The 15,961-nt window shown below is 43.3% G+C and overlaps 1 protein-coding gene across 2 annotated transcripts in view; it reads right to left on the reverse strand.

Moving 5' to 3' along the window:
• Positions 1-15,961, reverse strand: part of LOC112105114 (ribosomal protein S6 kinase alpha-3) — a 129,040-nt gene that overhangs the window by 57,308 nt on the left and 55,771 nt on the right. For both annotated transcript variants that reach the window (XM_024197777.2, XM_029910797.1), the window contains 3 exons: positions 11,482-11,562; positions 10,304-10,383; positions 1,851-1,957 (listed from right to left, as the gene is read on the reverse strand). In XM_024197777.2, the coding sequence (XP_024053545.1) occupies positions 1,851-1,957; positions 10,304-10,383; positions 11,482-11,562 (268 nt within the window). The remainder of the gene's footprint in view (positions 1-1,850; positions 1,958-10,303; positions 10,384-11,481; positions 11,563-15,961) is intronic.

Here is a 15,961-nt window from a genome sequence, read left to right on the forward strand (position 1 = left end):
ATATATATATATATATATATATATATATATATATATATATATATATACACACACACACACACACACACATACACACACACTCACACACTCACACACTCACACACTCACTCTGCTGGCAAGAATTAGCAAGATAAAGTGAATACTGGGACAGAACAGGTATAAATCAATGTTTGCACCATTGGATGAAGTGGGATAATGTTATCCAGCTCACTTTCCTCAAAGTTAATATGGAGGACATTCCTTTGGTAGGAGGATACGGTGCAGCTATTCTGTACTATTCCTACAGAGAACAGATTAGTCTTCTAAAGTAAATTAGTGGGTCTGATCTGGGACCTCTTCATAAAGCAGTCACATCCCATCATGAGAAATATGTGTTATTTGTATCCAAGCCCACTAGAATCAGAGGGATAAGATTTAGAGCACAGGGACTGGGTACTTACAGCACCGTGTTTCTAGATTTGGTCCGACGATATGGCTTTTAACAACTAAAGCCATCTTATAGGTGGGAGCTGTAGGTTTATGTATAAAGAGAAGGAGTCTTAACCATGGCCTCTCCCCTGCCTCCCCATTTTAACTGCAACTGGCTTCTTGCACTTTACAGAAACAGGGGCAGGCACATTCTTCTGGGATCTGGCTGCTACAAAATCATTTGCAAATCAGACAGAGAGCTCAAGGAATAAGGGTAAGATCACCCAAGGTAGTAACACTTTTAGAATAATTGCATCTTATCTGGCCTAAAGCCCTTGAGGCAGAATGAACTTTCTGTCAGATGAAGCACTGATGAGAGTTTTGTTCCCATTTAGACACCTCTCCAGATGATAGCTCAAAAATCTAGCATTGAGAGCAGAAAGACTCAGAGAATCCAGACTGCAGTTCCCAAGGGGAACAACTGTTTTCCTCTTTGCCTCCTCCATTTTACTTTAGTATTAACCCCCACCACACAAACACACTCTCTCCCCCGAAGACCTAGATAACTGGGAAAACTGAACTAAGGAAGGATATGAAAACAAGAGAAGGAATTCAGTCACTTGTGTTCATCTCTGAGTGAGGCAAGGATGACTGGGTTATTGAGATGGACATCTGAATTGGCATTCCAAAACCTTACAATTTCAGTGGTCACTCATGCAGGTTCAGCATGACAAACAGAAACCCATTAAGCTGTAGACTGAGTCACTCACTCAATCAGTTTAAGATAGGTCAAAATTTCTATTTTAAAATTACTGGACTTGACAATATTGCTTTAAATCATGAACTCCGTTTTCCATCTCACTGCAATTTACATTGAACACTAGACATGGACAATTTTTTTTTTTTTTTACCACAGTTAGTTTTCAAATGGGTTTTGTAAAAACATATAGGCTCAAATGTAACCTTAAATCTTGTATTATACATTTTTTTACAACTTCAGCCCTTCTTTGAAAAAATCTGTTTCGTACAATAAAGGCTGCAATATTGAACAAACATCTGATGGACACACTACAACAAATCAAGGCCACTCTGCATATTGACTGTGTGATCAAGAGTATGCTATGCGCCATTCTGCTTTTTAAAGTACCTGGAAATCATGGGCTATGTATATTTCAATATTTCTTTTCTCACGGAAGTGCAGCTGTCAGGGAGTGCCCAATATCTGGCATACCAACCTTGTGGCAGTTGCTTTTTTTCTACTGGAAACACTATCACACTTTTTTTAAAAGCAACTTTCACTGGTAAGCTTATATAGTCACAAATTTTAAATGGCTAATAGTTATAAAGATAATAATAATGCTTAGCATTATTATTAGACTGTTAAACTGCTATATAAAATATTAACTAATTCATACATTGCATTTACTACAGTGGATTCTTACTTCTCTGGTTTTAGATCCCTGTATATTATTCCAAGACTATGTAGGTGGTCTAAAGCAAGTGCTAATTCAGCCAAGTAGAATTTGACATCTTCTTCTGTGAACATCACCTGAAAAAGCAAAATAAGATTTTTTTAAAATCCTCCATGCTAGTGAAAAACCACAAGAACATTAACTGAATGAGCCATTTGTATATGTGCATTGTTGTTGTAGCCATGCTGGTCCCAGGATATTAGGACAAAGTGGGTGAGATAATATCTTTCATTGGACCATTCTGTTGGTGAGAGAGAAGCTTTTGAGCTTACACATATCTCTGTGACCTGAAGAAAAGCTCTGCGTAAGCTCGAAAGTTTGTCTCTCTCACCAACACAAGTTGATCTAATTAAAGATATTACCTCACCCACCTTGTCTCTCAGTCTCCTGTATAATCAATCACGTCTCTTAAGGGCTAGGGCTGTCTTTTTTACATTGCTGGCATGTGCATGTGGAGTGGGTATGAACTCTTGGATTTGTGTACTCTCTTTATTTTTTCCACTTTTCTAAAAGCTTGTGCTGCGGACTACAGCTGGTCAGTTACCAGAGAAACTGGTCTGTCAAATAAATTATTCATGGAAAAATGGCAACTTTTTAGAATAGTTAATGCAATAAATAGTATATGACTAACTCTGATATGGGCTCTCCAAATTACATGCCCATACATTATGTAATGGAGCAGAAGGCAGGTGCAACGTGTATTCCTTCCCTACACTATTGGCATCATATCAACTGTGCGCTCAGTCTCTACTGGCCGTAGGAGGAGGAATTACAAAGTCCACTTTTGAGCCCTGCCTCCCAGCCATTACCCTAAAAGCAATAGGCCATGGGTTTACATGGATGACTGAGAGCAGTGTTTGACCAAATTTCTGAGGAATTAAAGGACATGGTTTTTTAAAAAAAAGTCTAATAATGGTCCAATCTAACTCCCCCTGATGTCAATGGAGTCTTCCTTTTGACTTTAATGAGAGTTAAGCCACATCCTAAGGCCACAATTCAACACACTACTTAAACACATGGCTAGCTTTAAGCATGTGACTAATCCAAATGACAGCTGTGGAATTACTCTTGCTCAAAGTTAAGCATGTGCTTAAGTAACTTGCTGATTCAGGGCCTTCATAAATATCTTCTGTAGCGGGCACAAGAGAAACTGGATTATATGAAATGATGACCTCTCTCCTGTGTTGAAACAGAATGCTTTCAGCAGCAAACCGTTCTCAAAATGTGTAGGATAATCATGTCTAGTGCTAGGAAGGAGAGAGTACTGGAGTTTGGAGGTATGCTGCTGACAATTGAAAGACCAGAGAACCAGAGGAAGGGAGACCCAGAGACGGCCACCAGCACGAGCGGAAGTACCCCAAGGGAAGGAGGGGAGACCGATCCAATAGAATCAGACCAGATTGGCCCACACGCAATCAAGCCTATGACCCACTCTATGCGAACGTGAGAGAGGAGGTAGTAGAAGTTAATGGCGTGCCAGTAGAAGGGAAAACCAAAGGCCTACGGCCATACTATATAATAAAACAGGATCTGTTGTACTGGATAGTGCCAATGGAGGGAGGTAGTAGAACAGCTCTTGTCCGTATTAGAGTTAGCTCCCAGTCATCTATTTGGGGGACATTTAGGAGCAGATTAGACCCTGGATAGAGTCCTAAGGAGGTTCTACTGGCTGGGGGTATGGTCAGAAGTCCAGCGCTATTGCACCTCCTGCCCAGAGTGCCAATTGCATAGCCCTCGACCTCAGTTAAGGGCCCCATTGGTACCCTTGCCTGTAACTGAAGTCCCTTTTGAAAGGATAGCCATGGATCTAGCAGGCCCACTAGAAAGATCGGCCCGGGGCCACCGAAGCATACTCGTCATCCTGGACTACGCTACACGGTACCCAGAAGCCATTCCTCTAAGAAACCCCACGTCCAAGGCGATGGCAGAAGAACTGGTCCAGGTTTTTGCTAGGGTAGGCATCCCTAACGAGATCCTGACAGACCAAGGGACTCCCTTCATTTCGAGAGTGATGAAAGACTTATGTACCCGGCTTCACATCCAAACCTTGCGGACCTCAGTCTATCATCCCCAAACAGATGGTCTGGTCAAGCAATTTAACCACACTCTCAAGAGCATGATCTGAAAGGTGGTGGCCCAAGACGGAAAAGACTGGGATACCCTCCTACCGTACCTGATGTTTGCGATACAAAAAGTTCCCCAGGCATCTACTGGATTCTCCCCCTTCAAGCTACTGTACGGACGCCACTCATGTGGCATATTAGACATCGCAAAGGAGGAATGGGAGGAACAACCCAACCCGGGGAAGAACATCATCGCACACGTGACCCAGATGAGAGAACGAATAGCTCAAGTGACCCCCATAGTACAAAAGCATTTGGAGAAAGCACAACTGTCGGGAAAAAACACAGAAATTTCAACCAGGAGAACGGGTGTTGATGCTGGTACCAACAACAGAAAGCAAGCTCCTGGCCAGCTGCCGTGGACTCTCTGAGATCGTGGAAGCAGTTGGGGAGGTGAATTATAAGGTGAAGCAGCCAGATCACCGAAGGACAGAGCAGATCTACCACATCAACTTACTGAAACCCTGGCTCGATCGGGAGACGTGCCTGGCTGTCCTGCTGGTTCCATCCCAGGCAGATGGCCCACAAGGGCAGGGAAGGATATCCCCCAAACTAGCCCCAGAACAACGAATGGAGGTCGTCGAGATGATCCAGCAGAACCAAGACGTGTTCTCCACACAACCAGGCCATACGACGCTGATCCAACACCACACCGTCACCTGTCCCAGAGCAAGGGTGTCGATAAAACCATATCACATGCCAGAGGCAAAAAGAGAAGAAATTAGGGCGGAAGTAAGGAAGATGCTGGAACTCGGGGTTATTGAGGAATCCCACAGCCAGTGGTCCAGCCCTATTGTCTTGGTCCCCAAGCCTGACGGCACCCTGAGGTTTTGCAATGATTTCTGGAAGTTAAACAAGGTATCCCAATTCGATGCCTACCCGATACCACGCATCGATGAGCTGGTGGATCAGTTAGGCAAGGCCCGATACCTGACCGCCTTGGACTTAACAAAAGGCTACTGGCAGATCCTCCTGGCTGAGGATGCCAAGGAAAAAACCATTTTCTCGACACCTGACAGCCTCTTCCAATATATCATCCTCCCTTTCGGGCTCCATGGGGCCCCCGTGACTTTCCAATGATTGATGGACAGATTACTTTGACCTCATACCAAGTATGCTGCCACCTATTTAGACAATGTGGTAATCCATAGCCCTGACTGGGAGACACACCTGGGGAAAGTGGATGTGGTATTAGATGCTCTTTGACAGGCCAGCCTCATCGCTAACCCATCCAAATGTGCAATAGGGCTAGCCGAGGCCAGATACCTCAGGTATGTAGTCGGAAGGGACCTGGTGAAACCCCAATGGAACAAAGTGGAAGCAATACAGGAATGGCCCCGCCTGACCTGCAAGAAGCAAGTCAGCATTCTTAGGGATAGTGGGGTACTATCGTCGGTTCATCCCTCATTTCGCCACGAGGGCAGCGCCTCTGACGGACCTGATAAGAGCTCAGGGCCCGGAGATAGTTAAGCGGACTGAGGCAGCGGAAGAAGCTTTCACAGACCTGAGGACAGCCCTTTGCAGTCATCCAGTGCTCATAGCCCCATATTTCAAGAAGGAATTCATCCTACAGATGCGTTGGATATAGGACTTGGGGCTGTCCTTTCACAGATGGTGGGGGATTCCTTCCTCAGCCAGAAGCTCCTGCCCAGGGAGCAACAGTATGCCGTAGTAGAAAAGGAATGCCTAGCAGTTAAATGGGCCATGGAGATTTTAACGGTACTACCTACTTGGGCAGCGGTTCACCCTTGTTACGGACCACGCCCCACTCCAATGGATGCACACAAACAAGGAGAGGAATGTATGAGTGACTAGATGGTTCCTATCTCTACAATCTTTCCACTTCCGGATATAGCACAGAGCCAGAAGCCAACACAGCAACGCGGACGTCCTGTCACTACAACACTATCTCTCGTCCCAAGTAGCCCAACCCCATGGTGTTAAGGGAGGGCTGGGGGGGAGGGAGGGGAGAGAGAAGGGAAGGGAATATGTGATACAGCAGAGCCAGGGAGCAGTGGGAGAGTGGTAGAGGGGAGATATATAAGCCCTAGGCTAATTAAGGCGTGGTTCCCTGTAGACTAGGGAGGGTTGCTACAGGTTAATTGGAGCACCTGTAGTCAATTAAGGGCCTGCCAGTAACCTAATAAAAAAAACCCTGCTTCAGGCAGACAGGGTGGTGCGAGGAAGGAGAGAGGACTGGAGTTTGGAGGTGTGTTGCTGACAACCAAAAGACCAGAGAACCGAAGTAAGGGAGACCCTGCCCCAGCAGGGCAGGGAGACTCCCTTCCCCAGCGTCAAGGATCAACAATAACTCTATCCAAGAGGGAAGAGGGTAAGAAACCCACAGGGGTTGACAGGGGCTGGGGCTCAGAGTGAGGAGCAAACCCAGACCCCTTCCCTGCTTCCCTCCTCTACCACCTTCCTGGGCCACTAGCAGGGGCAAGGAGTGGCATTTAGGCCCCCTGCCAAGAAAAGCACAGGACCCACCATACCAACATCAGCCATTTTGCAACAGGAGCCAAAGAATTTGAAAGTAGTAGTGTCCGTTGGTCTGAGCATGCGCACTTGCTCTGCTTCCTGGTTTCGTTCAAGGCTAGAAAGGGTGAGGCGGATCAACTGCACCCTCAGTTCCTTCGCCACCGCAAACTGAACAAATCCTTAGCAGAGGGGAAGGTGGATGGGATTGGAATGCAGATAGGGACCACACATCTTGAAGAACCTCCAATTACAGGCAAGTAACCTCTTCTTCTTCGAGTGATGGTTCCTATTGTATTCCACGGAGGGTGATGAACAAGTACCACCTAAGTAGGCGGAGGATACGAAGAAGATGATGGAATGGTTGAACGGAGGATAGCTGCGCCAAACGAAGCATCCATTGCAGAGTCTTGCACTAGGTGTAACAGGAGGCGAAGGTATGTACCGAACTCAATGTGGCTGTCCTACATATATCTGGAAGTGGTACATCATATGCAGGGCAGCCGTAGTTGATACATGTGCTCTTGTGGAATGAGCCCTCACCACAATGGCTAACTGATAGAACGTAATGCAACCTGAAACCCACTTAGAGTTCCTCCATGTGGAAATCGCCTGCCCTTTAATCCATTCAGTTATAGCGATAAACAGTTTAGGGGATTTCCTAAATGGTCTTGTCTTCTGCAGGTGGAAGGCCAGGGGTCTGCAGACATTGAGGGAGTGAAAGTGCCACTCCTCCACCGAGGCGTGAGGTTTTGGAAAGAAAGCAGATAAGTGTATAGGTTGAGTGAAATGAAAATGGGATACCACCTTTAATAGAAACTTGGGGTGCAGAGGCAGGGAAACTTTGTCCTTAGGGAACATGGTAAAAGGGGGTCAGCCATTATGGCCTCCAATTCTCCTACCCTTCTCGTGGAAGTAATAGCTACCAAGGAAGTGACCTGCCTGGAAAGAAGAGACGGGGAACATGAAGCCAGAGATTCAAAGGGCGATTTCATTAACGTCAAGAGGATGAGGTTGAGGTCCCATTGGTGAGTGATAGGTTGAATGAGTGGATAAGTTCTAAAGAGGCCTTTCCCAAACCTGGTAGTCAATGGGAGAGTAAACCAGAACGTCCTTCCACAGAGGGGTGAACTTTCATGGAATTGAGTGCAAGCCCTGAGGTCTTCAGGGACAGAAAGTAGTCTAACAGAAGGGGAATGTATGTCCTCTGGGGCGAGACCCCTCTGCCTGGCCCAGGAGGTGGAACGCTTCCACTTGGCCTAATAGAAACACCTCATGGAATCTTTTCTGCTACTCGAGAGGATGTCTCGAACTACCGACAAACAATCCCAATCTAGTGAAAATGCCCATACAAAAACCAAACTTGGGAGGTGAAGTGTTTGCATATGGGGATGCCTGATCCTGGTGACATGTTGCGTGAACACTTCTGGGAAAGCTGGCAGCAGAAGTGGGGGATTCGCTGACATGCAGAGAAATGGGGAAACCAGAACAGGCCAGGCCAGAATGGGGCTATCAGAATAACCATGGCACTTTCCTGCTGGATCTTGTGGAGGACACGCAGCAGCAGCGATAGTTGGGGAAAGGTGTAACTGATCTGGTCTGATCAGTGGGCATTGCGCTGAGACCCCCTTTGGAGCAGATGCTGCTTCACACACAATGGCCATGGGGATCGTCATGAGGACTGAGATCTAATAAAACATAATTGCAGAACTACTCCCCAATATATTGGGTAGATGGCAAATCAAAAGAACAATACTGTATAAAATCATGAGTAAAATGTCATGTGGCAGTACTACAAATTAGGTTAGGCAGATACACCAATAACTTACAGGAATGAGCCTTAAGTCTCTCTGGGACATCTCAATGAATAACTTGATCCACTTGACACACAACACATTTGTGGGAAACAGATTTAAATCCCAAATAGGGCCAGCTCCCATACTAGTGAAAACACTAACCAAGACCCTTAGAATTTCTGTATCTGTGGAGTGGCTGAAGATGGAAAAGTCACTAGCAGGAAGGTGATATACTGAGATGCCAGCAAGGAGCATGTAAATTGTGGACAAAGAGGCTCAAAGTTTTCAAATATAGCCAAGGGCCCAAGTAAGTGGAGCAAGCTGAACCTAGAGTAGCTTGCAGGAACTGTATTGTAGACCAGGGATTCTCAACCTTTTTCTTTCTGAGGCCCCCCCAAACATGCTCTGAAAACTCCACGGCCCACCTGTGCCATAGTAACTGGTTTTCTGCATATAAAAGCCAGGGCCAGCATTAGGAGGTAGCAAGCCGGGCAACTGCCCAGGGCCACATGCCATAGGGGACACCGTGAAGCTAAGCTGCTCAGGCTTCTGCTTCAGCCCCAAGTGGCGGGGCTCAGGGCCCCAGGCTTCAGCCCCATGCAGTGGAACTTCAGCTTTCTGCCCTGGGCCCCAGAAAGTTTAACACTGGTCCTGCTTGGCGGACCCCCTGAAACCTGCTCACGGCCCCGCTGGGAGCCCTGGACCTCTGGTTGAGAACCACTGTCGTAGACGTTTGTAGAAGATGAAACGTTTGGCAGATGGTAGGTACAATTGGGACTTTTGGCCACCAGAAAGGCATGAAACATGATTTGGGATTGTGGTATAAATATAACAACAATGTTTCTGCACACGATTGGCAACAGTTGTGTAACTGTGGCAGCATGGGTAGCAGCAAGGGCTAGCCTCCTGAGTATATATCCTGGGTACTGGGCATGGTTGTTGATAACCTGTAGATTGATCTAGCTAGATCAAAGCTAGATTCTTCTTCTTCTTCATATGACTGATGTAAATGTAGAACAACAATTATAATTTTACATTTAGCTGGCTAAGCCAGATAATTGAGTCTGGAGTAGTAAAGTGTACTGCTGTGATGCCTCCTTCGTATTTGTGAATCGGGCATCAAGTTGTTATATGTTCCATGGTGTTCTGGGTGACCACAGCTGCACACTGGAGAGTCTTTAATTTTCCATTTGTGCAGCAAGTAGCTGCGTCTACCATGGTTTGTGCAGATACGATTTAGGGTTGCCCATGAGAGATCAAAGCCAGGGATCTTCTGTGTTGGATCTTTCACAAGGTGTTTATTTGTGACTTTCTGTGAACTCCGTTTGGCTTTCCAAGCTTCATCAGGGTTGAAGTTGCATTGTTGAAGGTTACCTATACAAGCTGCAATCACACCTCTTGATTGCAGTGTAGTCAGACAGACACCACTGCATCAGTTTGGCTCTTGTTTGGAAAGTTATCTTCATGACCATAAGGGCTAAAAATGTGTGAATTTTTTTTAAAGCTTAGGATAAGGATTACAAATCTTGCTCACCTCAAGTTTATAAAATGCTCAGCACTTTCGGGAGGGGGGCTAATATTAATAATACAGATCCATTTAGCATAAATATAGATGTCAATAAATACACTCAAACTACTGCAACTAACAGATATTCTCCCTGTATAAGCATATTTCTATAGCTCTATATACTTTTTGAGGCAAGTTATTTAAACAGGTTGGTGGCGGGTATATGAGAAAGCACAAGAGCAATATGAGAAATCTAATTGCTGGAGTGTACCTCGGGAGTAACAAATTAACAACATTCTTATGACAGCACTCTTTCAAAGCTAAACAAACAAAAATTAAAAAATCCCAAAACCTCCTGAAGAGCATGGATAGAAATATATTTTTATTTCTAAGATCTGTTTAATGAAAACCACATTTTTAATAATTAAGAACATGAAGGTAAACTCTCCTGATATACCTCCCCAACACAGATCAGTGAAAGACCACGTTTAACCATATGTTTAATGTGAAAAAATTGTTTACCTCTTTGGATAAGCGTGTAAACAAGTCTCCTCCCCTGAGAAAATCCAAAATAAGGTATAGCTTTCCTTCTGTTTGAAAAGCTGAAAAGACCCATTAAAAACAATTTCAATAAGCAGCTAATTCGTACTTTTACCAACGACCAGAAGAATAAGTTTACCAGAATTTACCATTGTTCCCATTACCAAAACAATGACTTTCTCTCTCCTAGATTGAAACATAGTCACTTAAAAGAATTAAATAAATTCTACCTTTAAACAAATCAGTGTCATGTCAGAAGAAAAAAATAAAGGCAGATCACCAATAAACTTTATGCCACTGAAAACATGGCTTGGCTAGTCAGCATTCTTTTTCCAAATCTTGATAATAAAACAGTTAGATTTAAGTGAGCATGCCAATACATTTAACGTACATCATGTATGTTAGTGTTATGAGATATTCAACCTAATACGGAGATATATTACATTGTACAGTAATCACATGGAAACAGGACTGGACAAAACACTGAAGAATACACTGTAGGGAATGATATTAAAGGGGCACTATCAACTTAAGAACAAAAAAAAATCACTTCTGTCTGAATATTTTATAGCAACTATTGTTATAAATAAAACTTTAAATTGCTATAACTGAAAGATCAGAAAATATATTTCTCTATTTTTGCAGTTTGTTTACTCTGTGCAGTTAACAGAATATTGAACTGAGTCATTTTCACTCTTTCCTCTAAATAACTGAGTTGCCACTGAAATCAATAAGAGTATTTCTACTGACTTTGATGGGAATGGGACTAGAGACTTTTGTACACGTTAGTCTTTATAGATCAATTAGGGATGGAAAATATTTTAAAAACAGAAAAGTATGATAGACAGGTGTAGAAACTGAAATCTTTTTTTAAAAAATACTAGCTAGATTTAAATTGACATACGTTCCTTTTATAAAAGGATGGTCTGAAGTCCCCGTTTCTGCAAAGACTTACCCCTGTGCTTAACTTTATGTACTGAGAATAGTAAAACTGATTTTAGGGTGACTATTCAAAGTGTGTAAAGCTAAGTATGTGCAATACATTTTTGCAGGATTGGGGTTTAGATGACCAACTCTAATTTCTATGATTCTTTGCAAAGGTATTTGAATTTTTGTCACCACAGTGACAGACAAATAATATTTCATCTTTTATAACTCACCATAATGTAACTTGACAATAAAAGGATGATTAACTTCCACTAAGATGTCACGTTCCATTTTTGTCCGAACCCGATCTCGAACTACAATATGAACACAAAGTATAATTCATATTGAGAACAGACTATTCCTCTTACATTTCCCTAATTTACTTCTCCTTGTATATTTTTGGTTTAATTATTACAACTCTATGCCATTCAATAACATCCATGCAAAGGCAAATTTGTGAGACTGTGTGGAGAACCTACTTCACAATACATTGTTTCCTGAAAATCTCACTAAAAACTGGGACTTGCTCAAGTCAAGTTGTTGCTACTTGAAACCTAGAAAAAAAATTAAAAATCTGTAACCAAGAACTCCAACAGCACTATACTCTGATCTACACACATTTTTGTACTATATCAGTTTAGAAACAGAGTTAAAGTGGTAGAACCCACTGGTGTGAATGCAGGTTTACTGTACAAAGCGTACCTTATAATAAACTTAATAATAAACTATATTGAAAGAAGTAGCTTTAAACCAAAAGAAGCTGAACAAAAATCTTTTAATTTGGATTTTTACAAACTACAATCAAAAGATATCCATCCAATGCTATGGCACCACTGAGACACTTTTAAAAACACATATGTCAATCAATCTAGGCTATCAGTTTACTCCTGAATATGCTCCAAACACTAAAAGGTTGGAATGTGGTATAACAATGCATTCTGGCTACTGTAGCTGCATTTCCCTGAAGGTACTCTCCTACAGATAGGAGGTGATAAAGCACGTAAACTGCCTGCAAGTAGAAAGCAGTCTTTAAAAGGTACTATTGCCTCTGACTCTGGATTAAGAAAATAGTTTACTGAAAGAAACGAAGATGGAAACAAGCTAAAATGTCTTAGGCAAACCAACCATTTATTTAAATGCAGGGGACATTCAATCTCAAAACACACAAGTTATTACTGAGTTGTTGTAATTAGTATTCAAAATGGATTAATTTCACAGAAGGGAATAATTTATTTACATGTGACTCTACTTGTTCTAAGACATAAGTTGTAACAGAATCACATTCTTGAGTCTTAAGGTTCAAGCACAATGTTCGAGTATTGTGGCATCCTCTATAGCAAGTCCTTGCCCTTTGGGTCATGGAATCCCCAGAGCCTCAGATGTTGGGAGAGGCAAAAACACAAGGCAACATCTTTGGTCAGAAGACACTGTTGTATTGGTACTTTAATGCATAAGCTTAAAGGTGCATCAAAGGTCTCGTTTATATACAAAAATTGCACTGGATTAACTAAATCAGTCTAAGAAGGCAGTTTAGTTAAATCAATGCAACCCATTTGTGTAGTATCTTGGTTTTCCTGTCAGTTCTGGGCAATGTCTGAAGGCCAAGGACCCATCTGTGTCAATACTTCATGACTGTGAGGCACTGCAATTACAAGATGTATGAAGGTCTGAATCTTAACTCCTAAAGAGATCTACAAGACCTCTCCCAATGTGCAGTCCCCCAACTTCCCAGAGGACAATGTGGTGTCTTTAGCCTATGCCTATTACTCACAGGCAGTGCTTTCTAGTGTCTAGAATCTACTGGATCCTTTTCCTGATGATTTTTGCAGTGCTGCTGCTGCAATCAAAATTCCTGCTTTTGACATAACATCTGTTCTACTGATGGAGATAAGACTGTTACTCATTGCTCACATCCCAAAAGACCCAGTGATGTAGCATCTGAACACAACTTACTACCCCACTCAGGGCCACAGCCAGTCAGGAGTTTCAAAAATCACGAAAGTGCTTTTTAATGGGAGGAAACCAATGTCTAAAAAAGGATGTAAAGAATAAGACAAAGCTGCTGGAGGCAAAGCATCTTGTACACCACAAAAGAACTGTCAATCCCCCTCAAAAAAAAAAAAAAAAATTCAAAATATAGATAATCATTTATAAACACTCAAATACATCAATTTTAATGGCCAAACTCTTGAAGGAGGAGCAGTCAGTTGAGAACTCCTCTGACAGCCATAGCTGAAAATGCAGTATCAGTTGAGGCACAAGCAGGGAAGAAATACACTGGACAGGGTGTTAACATTCTCAAAAATGCTTCATCTTTGGTTTGCCTAAGACATCTGAAAGTCTTGCACTTGAAGCTTAAGACCCAAGAGAGCAAATCTTTAATTTATATCTCAGTTATGGACTGTCGTTAAAAGGTAGTTATATGCCATTCTAAATTTTTTCTGGGAACAAACTGTTTCAGATGCTTTGGGTCTGGGATGAAGGTACCCTGCTCCTCTTCTAAGTAACACAAAGAAACAAAGACAAAAAGGAGAACAAATTTTTCCTTGGCATTTTCTCTTCTTTGGGACCAGATAAATAATATCACCAAATCTGGGCCATTGGTGATATAACTATTCAATATGAAGTTTTCTTGATAAAAATCCAAAATCCACTGTTTTAACCAAATTTTTGTCCATGATCCCACAGAAAAGTGACAGTTTACCCCAGGATAGCTGAGGAGAGATTCTACTTGCAGTTAGAAAAGATACTCTGATTTTTAGGAACATTACATTTTTTTGTTTTTCTTCCTCATGGTGTCCACAGGATAGACTTAAGACTGTTCAGGTGCCTTAGTCTGTCGTTTCATTACTGATATTTAAGACAAAAAAATGTAGTGATATAGGCTCCCAAGTTTTGTTTTTGTTTTTTTTAAAAGGAACCATTTTAAAAATAATTATAAATGCAAGCTAATTAGAGAATTTACCATATATACTCGTTCATAAGCCGAATTTTTTTAGTAAAAAAGGGAAGCACCAGAGAAGGGGGTCGGCTTATGAACGGGTATAGAGAAGGAGAGGTGGGACACAGCCTCTCCCCCCAACAGAGGGAGCAAGGAGAGGCAGCACAGCCAGCAGAGACAGAAGGGAAGAGGCGGGGCCAGAGTCTCTCCATTGCTGGCCACGCTGCTCTCCCCACAGCCTCCGAAGCAGCTGCAGCTCAAGGGCTGGCAGGCTGCAGCCGTGCCGCTCGGCCCCGCCCCCCAGAGCAGGCTGTGGCCGCACTGCCCAGCCCGCCCAGCCTGCTGGAACATGCTGCAGCCGCGCCGCCCGGTCTGACCCACCGGAGCAGGCTGCGGCCGCGCCCCCCAGCCTGCTGGAGCTCCTCCAGCCAGGTCAAAGACATCCTCCCCTGGCCCTCCGCAGATAAGGTGGGAAGGGATGGGAAAGGGAGAGTGTGGGGGTCCTGGGCTAGGGGTGGGGTTATGGGGGGGGGCGGAAATCACAGGGGTTACTCCCCTGACTCCCAGATTCTCCTCACCAAAAAAATTTCCCCACCATTTGCTGTCCCGGCCCGTCAGGGTAAGCAGCTGGCGCGCCGGAACACTTTGTTTACTTAGGTTTACCTCTGTGCCTGCGGACGCTCGAGATAAACAAACCATCTCGGCCCACCAGCGGCTTATCCTGATGGCCCGGGAGCCAAAGTTTGCTGACCCCTGAATTATAGGGTCGGCTTCTGAACAGGTTATAAAAATTTTCCATTTTTACTTATCCATCCTGGGGGGGTTCGGCTTATAAACGAACTGGCTTATGATTGAGTATATACGGTACTTATAAATTCTCTGAAAATTCATTCTATTTTGGAGCAAGTCCTATATTTTTGGAGAGGACATACATTTAAAAAAAAGTAGTTAAATTCCTGCTTTAAGCTCAAACTTTAACTATGGAACCAGGTGTGGAAATTTTGATAATATATTTATGATTCCAATATGTGCCTCAGTTTCACTCTGTGCTTAGAATTGCTATGCTGTGAGTGTAAAGAGCAGGAGACATAAGGCGTTTTGTCACGTAACTCTCTTGGGTGATATGAACAGGTCATTTATTACTGGCTGAGACCAACCCATATCAATGGAAGGCCCTACCAGACAAGGGAAATCCCAAGGAATGAACAACTGACATATCAATCAGAGGCTCCCAGCTTGGGTGGGTGGAGCACATATGAACTCAGGAGGAAGGCAATGGAGGGAGGTGACAGGAGTCGATAAAAACTGGGCTCAGGGATACACACAGAGCGCTCTCCTGGAATGAAGACAAAAAGACAGACAGGAAACCAAGATAGTTCCTACAGCGGCCTGGTTCAAGGGAGCCCTGGCATTGGCCAGTATGAACTATATCTTGATGTTTGCTTCTTTATGTTAATTTAAGGATTTCCTGATGTTATATTCCAGTCCACTATGGAACCCTATTCTGTTTTGAAAAGGCTGCCTGGTGTCACTGCAAATACTTGTTGAGGTGTACTGATTCCTGAAGAAGGAAAAGATCTCTGAATAAGAGTCTATCCTGTGGGTCTGTGACAAGTAGAGATTCAATAATACAAAATATGGTATCTGGAAGACTAGAATGTTAAGACTCCTATCCTTTTCCAGGGTTCACTGTGTGTATGGAGAGTGATTAGGGAAGAGGGAATACAATTAGCTTCCTCTTTTCTACAAAACATATAAGCACAACCTCATTA

Source organism: Terrapene carolina, unplaced genomic scaffold (genome assembly GCF_002925995.2).
Source record: "Terrapene carolina triunguis isolate 2854851 unplaced genomic scaffold, T_m_triunguis-2.0 Scaffold22, whole genome shotgun sequence".
NCBI classification, from domain to species: Eukaryota; Metazoa; Chordata; order Testudines; family Emydidae; genus Terrapene; species Terrapene triunguis.